The sequence below is a fragment of the Populus euphratica genome, unplaced genomic scaffold (genome assembly GCF_000495115.2).
Source record: "Populus euphratica unplaced genomic scaffold, PopEup_1.0 scaffold3015.1, whole genome shotgun sequence".
Classification (NCBI taxonomy): domain Eukaryota; kingdom Viridiplantae; phylum Streptophyta; class Magnoliopsida; order Malpighiales; family Salicaceae; genus Populus; species Populus euphratica.
The window spans coordinates 602-7,956 of NW_011502857.1; the positions used below are offsets into that span (position 1 = coordinate 602).

The window sequence follows — 7,355 nt, forward strand, 5'->3', positions numbered from 1 at the left end:
TGCAAAAAACAATGAGTTTCTACAGTTGGTGACCAATCAATAGAAAAATATCCAAAAGTAATATAATCAACCGTATATATAATAATTTATTTTGAATTAAATTATATTTTTATTAATATTCATATTATATTTAGATTCGTTAAATCAATTGAATTATATTAAATTAAATTAATTTTTTTTTTTAACAAAAACATTAGCGACACCTTGATCTATTTTTACATTAAAAAAAATAATCCAACTTAAAATGTAGCGTAGGTGAATAATCTAGGAGATACCTGAAAGCTTCTTTTCAATCCAAGCTTGGGTCGAAAATGGCCGGGCTGGTCGAGAAAGTAGTAATAAAATTGGGATACAATACACATTTTTCTAGTAGGAGCCAGTTATTTGAGTCGGGCTGGTTAGATGAACCGGGCTTGGACCCAAGCAAATGATGATGGGTTCGTGGAATGTGGAGTGCTTCTCAAGGATAACATGTTATTAAGCTAAAATTAAAAAAAACAAAACAAAGGGGCTCCCAATAAGAAGAAGTTTCGAGAAGAGCCTTGAGGCTTCCAGTCTGGTTCCCGGCCTTTTCCCCAGTAATAATAGCAATAATAGTTAATCCAATATTACAGGAACAATAAATTAAGAAAAACGTGGAATTTTCTTCCCTTAAAGCAATAGGCAATTACAGCAGCAGCCTCTCTTTCCGCAGCCCTGCTCCTCCAACTCCACCCCCACCCCGGCCCCCGCCAACGCCTCCATTACTATTTGATTGTTTGGCTGAATATTTTATATAAAAAGTTGGTTGTTATCGATCGATCTAAGATCTTTTCTTTCTTTCTGCCTGGTCGCTATTTAGTATTGGATTGATTCTTTATTTATAGAAAGAAAGAAAGAAAAAGAAGAGAGAATGGAGAATGGAGGAGGAGGAGACATAGAATGTAACAAAAATAACAAAGAAAAAGAAGGATCAGTGGGAGGAGAAGGCTCGTACAGGTATTGGGTGAGGGAAGCAACAGCAGATGCAGCTCCCCTCCCCCTTCCTAAGAAGCTGTCTCCTCAAGACCACCTCCCTTCTCAACCCAACAACCTTGGTTCTGTCTGGAATACGGTACCCTTCTTCTTCTTCTTCTTTTATCATTACATTTATATAATTTTTTTAATTGCTAATAACCTTGTGCAGGCTGGAACATGGGAGGAGAAAAATCTTAATAATTGGGCCACCAATAGGATAAAGGTGAACCTATACTCTATTTTATTGCCGAATTCCCTCTTCTCTCTTTCATTTGTCAAAATCAATATTACCAGATATTCTACACATTCGTTCTTCCTATATCGCAGGAGCTGCTCCTGTCGGTGGCCTCCTTGGAGTTCTCTGGTGGCAGAGCAGAAATAGCACAAGTGTCCAAATGTTCTGGTGATGTAAGTTCTTTTTTATCCCGTAAAGATGGAAAGTTTAGGCTAGATAAATACCTTGTTCTATAATGCATCTTCAAAGTTGTTATTTTTTTACATACAATATTTACAACAACAGAGGTTTAGAAATTTCCCTTCGTGTCTGATTACTGACACCACTGTGTATTACTTTTGAAATGGTGCTCTAATATCTTTGAAATAGGCAAGAGAAGTTTCTTCTCTGTCGAATGCTTTTTGTAATGCTTTCAAAAACATGGTTAGTGATGCACATTCCTACATATCGTTGCTGCTTATACAAAAGGAACACCTTAGCCAGGCAGCTGTACTCTACCGATTAAATCCCTAGAGCTTCTAGCCTGTTTAATGTAAGAATAGATGACTTGATTGATTGATTCAGCTGCTTTAATTAAAACTCACTTTGCTAATATTTGCCTCTCTTTTGGAAGTTACCAGTGGTCACATTCCTAATTTAGACAGCTCCTTGAATTTTTTCTAAGAAAAAAATAGAAGAAGTCTAGAGGAAGTTGAGATATCCATCTTGCTTTCCATTGAAAACTATTGTCCATACTTTGGACCAATCCAAGACTTTATAAGAGTATATGACAGAAAAGTCGCCACTTTGAACTACTCCAGTCCCGCTATCATATTTCCACTTTGTTTTTATCTGGGGAAACAGGTAAAAAGACACTATATATTTTTTTATGTTGGTTGATTGCTGTCGTTCTGTGTTGTCTTTGAATTGTCCTATATATGGCTAATATCATGAAAAAGCAAACCAGAAGTTCTAGTGCTCTCTAGAGCAGATCGAAATTGGACTGAAAGTCAGAAAAATGTGTGATAATTGGTTACCACTTGATAATCTTACATGTAAATATGGCCCCTTTTAGATTCAAACCCTTAATCTACTTCACATTATTTTGTTGTTAGTGTTTTTTCTTCCTTTTTTTTTCTTTTTCCTTTCTGACGTCTCATTATTATTTTAGAAGAGGTCCTGCACAAATATTTCTGTCATTATCATGTTTTCAATATCCTGCATATTTGATATGCGTGGGAAGTTTAATTCGGTTACCACTTGAGTGAGCAGGCATTCTTGGTGATCGTGAGGAACAAGAAACGTGTTGGATATACCTATGAGTTGACATTGAAAGTTAAAGGTAAGTTGGTGTCATTTAAAATGGCCTCCTTTCCCATCTTGATCTATCTACTCTATCCTGAAAGAGTTGTTATGTCCGTGGAAATAGGGGAATGGACTGTGAAAGAGGAGAAAAGGATGGTGAAGGGTGACATAGATTTTCCCGAGTTTTCATTTGGTGAGCTGGATGACCTGCAGGTAAGTTTCTGTATTTCCATCGAAGTGTTTGGAGTATAGAATGAAATCTAGATGGAAGTGACAGGAAAATATAGGGAAATTTAGGGTGACCTTTGGAAATATAGTGCAAAACCCCTCTGTATGTTAGGCCAGGTTGTTTTTGTGATGCTTTACTCCCTCCTGCTTGCGCCATCATCTTCTCATCAAAATAACTAAAAGATGAGAAGACACTTCAGTTCTTTATTTAATAGCGTGGAAAAGAGTAATTCCTACAGTGAGGCCTTGCTTGTAACGTGTGGTAATTCCATGAACAATTATATAGCAGACAAAAGGTCAAATAGCCCATAAACTTGCGTGAGTCATATTAACCGGTGGCACTTTTATTTTATCAAACCATTTCTACGTGTATCTATTTTTATGGAGGTTTGTGCTAGCCTGTCAGGTTGCTCTCATCTGCATATAGACTCTAGTCTAATGATTAATTAAAGATTTTTAATGATAAATCTTAATCTTTTGCTCTTGCTATTCTAGATGCAAGTACAGCTTAAGGACGAGAAGGATCTCTCGCAGCAAGATAAGCTGCAGATCAGTCAGGATTTGAAGCTGTTTTTACAGCCTGTCCGTGAAAAGCTGCTCCAATTCGAGCAGGAACTCAAAGATAGATAGAAATGGGGGCCAGTAAAGGCATTTTCCTCAAAATCTTGCCTTGATGATGATGTTGGACTGTAACGTTAATTTTTAGCAGTGTTTCCCCCCCCAATATATGTAAACGTAACACAAGATCTACGACGGTTTCCTGTGGTCATGCACTAAAAAGGCGTAGGCAAACAGAACTTGAGATGGACTTTATTGGGTACTTTGATTATGTCACGTGCATCTTTCAGATTTATCTAATGGTGGTTCTTTATGATGATACAATTTATTCCATCTTCTAGTTTATTAGAGGATGAAGTTGTGTTTTATATGGTGGTGTGGTAACTTTGTGTGCATTTACTTGTACGGTCAACTGATGAAGCTACTCTTGCAAGGGGAATTCTATTTCAGTGAGAGAAGTCTGAAAGTCGTCTTTGTATTCTGGAATGTCTGAAGGAGAAGACTGGATCCCAAGTGTTATTTCGATGAAATAGCTCAGACAGGGTAGATGAAATAGCTCAGACAGGGTACATGTGGTGAAAACTGTGTTTTTAAAAATGATGAAATATTTTTTTTTATGTTTTTAAATTATTTTAATGTTGATTTTAAAAATAATTTTTTTAAATAAAAAAATTATGTTAACATGTTTTTAAATATTTTAAACTGATCACTAGAAATCTCAAACTGGGAACTACCCTTGTGATGTTAGGCTTCGATGTCCCAATTCCTCCAGACTTTTATCTAACAGAACCTTGTACAACTCGAAGAAGGCCGTGCAGTTGTAGGAAATGCCGCACCCTTTCGAGTTCTTTCTCTTTTTTAATTCGACGCCGGCCGTGTCGTTAATAAGCACAACGTCTGCCGATGTAAAGGTTTAAACTCGGCGATGGATTAGAACCACTTTTATAGGAATGAAAGTGAATTAATTCTTACTACGTCAATGAATTTTTTTCTTTTTCTTTTTTCGGTAAATGATACAGATGAATATGAAATCCAAATGCGAATTCCAATAAAATATAGCAAGATTTTATGGGAGACCAGGGAACTCAAGAAATTGCCCTTCATAAACATTAAATTAATTAACAATGGTCAGCTCGACTAATTCGAAATAATTACTTGCCGATGGATTTCTAATAATGTAGCAGCACAGAGGAAATTTTTGTTTTTTCACGTGCTTTTCCTTGTTTTTGAGGATTCTGGATAGCTCTTACAAGCAACTTCAGTTCAGTTTTGTGGTTATACTGGTATCACCATGAAAAAGAAAAAAAATCTTCAGATACTCTTCGTGTTCTCAGAGATCAAATACTTCCAAGTAAGCACCAAAAATAGCTCTGTGATGGTTCCAATCGGTTCTACCACATCTTTTCCTCTCTTTCTTTTAAAGCTTGTGACTGCTAATCCTAACTTTTTACGTGCTTTTGCTTCTCGGTGTCAAGACAGAAGCACTCCCACCATTGCAGAGAAGAATGGAGCTTCATCGTCGGGCAATGACAATGATGCACGTGTCAATGAGCCCAACAGGTCAATGATTAGTATCCTCTTATCTTTCCCTCCTTCTTCATTGGTTCATGGAAACCCCCCAATGAATTATTCTCTTGCAGAGACTTTCAAGTAACAGAGGCTTTGCGCACACAAATTGAAATTCAAAAGCTGCTGCATGAGCAGCTTAAGGTGCCTCGATGTCTTCTAGTCATCATGTTGTAAAATTGAGTAGAATGGAGTGTTCTTGAGGAAGTTAATGGAAGAACAGAAAGCGATTTCAACCCACGAGCCGCCATCATCTTCTATCCCTACTAAAATTGAGAGAGATAGAGAACTTAACAGTTCACTGTTAAAATTGTTAATCAGCATCATTATCTGAGTTACAATTTCATTATTTTCAGCTTATATACAATGACCAACAACCTTGTAACTAACTCTACTAACTGAATTAACTAACAACTAACTAACTACAATTAACTCTAACTATCCTCACGTGCTCAGTTCCATGCTGTTTCCAAATACTAGCTGTTGCCTTTTCTGCTACTGCATTCCTTCACATGCCACTTCTTCTTCCTTGGCTACCAGGCTACAATTGACCTCTTAAGCTCGTAACAATATGCTCCTCTTCAAGAGATTCTTGTTCTCATGGATCTATGCAAAAATTCAAAAATTATTCATTGAGTTCTTCCTGATAACACTGACAATTTTATAATCCTCTTAATAAAAATTAGCCTTGAACTCTAGTTGACACTTTACATAAAAGTGTTTAACAGCCAAATAATCCTCTTAAACATTGGTCAAGCTCTTATAAAAGGAAACATACTCTTCCTTGATGATCTTCTCAGACTTGCACAACTGGATTGGTTTTTGTTCGTTGAGATCTGTCATCCATGAGAATCCTCCTTAATTTTAGTCTTCTTTTCCTCATCAACTTCCTCAACATCACCCTCATCTTTCTTTATATAATTTTCAGCTTCTTGTATTTTCACACGAGAACTTTCAATCTTTTCTTCAAACTCTTCATTTTCAAAAGGTTCGTACAATTCACACAGTAAACAATATTTTTTATTATTCAAAGAATCAAGCTTCACTTCATTTTCTTCAAAACTCACTTCTTGTTTCTCTCTAGAACTAATCTCAAATTCAGTTAAAGAAGATCATTTTACCTCTTTGAAAATATTTTAATCCACTGTAGTAGGTTCTTGATGTGATGAAAATTGAACATAAACATTCATTCCCTTTATAATTGGTTGAATATTTATTTAGTATTGAAGAGCATTGATAGTTGAAATAATATCTTGAATTTTTAGGAGAACTTGATTTTTAACACGAAGCATTAGCTGCTAAAATTGTTCAATGTCATCATCTGAGTTACAGGTTTATTATTTCCAGCTTATATACAATGACTAACAACCTTGTAAATAACTCTACTAACTAAATTAACTAACAACTAACTGCCTTTAAAACCCGTTTACAGCACTTTCGGACTCAGTTTTGAGCCCATTTTCTCCACCATTTGGCCTCGGGTTTGCCCTTTCTTCTTCCTTCCATGTTAGGCTCGGTTTTGCCTTTATGGATTAGGTGTTGCCCTTCTAGATTTGGTTTGGCCTGTCTTCTTCCTTCCATGTTAGGCTCGGTTTTGCCTTTCCGGATTAGGTGTTGCCCTTCTATATATGGTTTAGCCCTTCGTTCGTCTTCCTTTGCTGGGCTCGGTTTTGCCCTTCTTTTTCTTGGTGTTTGGACTTAGTTTTGAGCTAAAATCTTCTCTGTATTGGCGTCGGTTTCGTGCCACCATCAAGTTCTGTGACGAACCTTTGCTTTGGAAAGAAGTGGTTGCAGCAAAAGATTGGTTATAGTATAACATTGGCTTGACTTGGCATTTATCATGTGATGAATTGAAATTAGCATGTGCATAATAGATAGATAGTTGATTCAGTTAGTAACAATTAGGAAGGTAGTTATAGGAAGTTAGAGGAAAGTCAGTAAGCTTCAAGATATAAATAAGACTCTATGAGATTAGTGAGGACCAGGCAATGAATGAAGTAACAATTTCTGTATCAACTCTTCTCCTCTTTTTCTTCTTCTTCTTCTTCTACTTCTTCTTTTCTCCTATTCCTTTCTAGTAGTAACTTGTTCAGGCTGAAGCCTAACAAGTTCAAACTTGAAAGCGAATAACCAGGAGATGTAAAAAAAGAATGCAAAGATTTATGATTGATGGGATATTAATCAGTCCCTGATCAACTACCATGGTTGCCTGTGCTCCACTCAATATATTAATTATGAGATTATCGTCGTCTCCATCAATATCACCTTCACTCTCTTTTAAGTTGTGAATTATCAATTGTTTTGATGGAATCATCAACTTCATTTTCGAGTTCAATCTCACGACATGTATTGTCTGAAACATCTTCCGTCTAAAAGAGCTTATTCATAACAGAATTCATCATATTGAGTTCTTTCCCATCCATCCCGGCACCCTGTTCTTCCATAGCAGGAATGTGTACGAGATTTGGTGGACGATGAAGCGGGTGCC

General features: G+C 36.5%; 1 protein-coding gene across 1 annotated transcript; it reads left to right on the forward strand.

The window, feature by feature from the left end:
- The first annotated feature begins 664 nt into the window (after nucleotides 1–664).
- On the forward strand, nucleotides 665–3,627 carry LOC105119511 (uncharacterized). The gene is made up of 6 exons (XM_011017653.1): nucleotides 665–1,093; nucleotides 1,166–1,219; nucleotides 1,324–1,404; nucleotides 2,483–2,552; nucleotides 2,640–2,728; nucleotides 3,239–3,627. Exons 1-6 carry the CDS (start codon nucleotides 893–895, stop codon nucleotides 3,371–3,373), a joined length of 630 nt encoding a protein of 209 aa, XP_011015955.1. The 5' UTR covers nucleotides 665–892; the 3' UTR covers nucleotides 3,374–3,627.
- The last annotated feature ends 3,728 nt before the right edge of the window (nucleotides 3,628–7,355 follow it).

What these genes read in the sequence shown, in the direction of transcription:
- LOC105119511 (XM_011017653.1), top strand. Translation starts at nt 893, where the DNA reads ATGGAGAATGGAGGAGGAGGAGACATAGAATGTAACAAAAATAACAAA. An exon ending in TGTCCAAATGTTCTGGTGAT is followed by an intron (nt 1,405 to 2,482) that starts GTAAGTTCTTTT and finishes TTGAGTGAGCAG; the next exon opens with GCATTCTTGGTGATCGTGAG. An exon ending in GTTGACATTGAAAGTTAAAG is followed by an intron (nt 2,553 to 2,639) that starts GTAAGTTGGTGT and finishes CCGTGGAAATAG; the next exon opens with GGGAATGGACTGTGAAAGAG.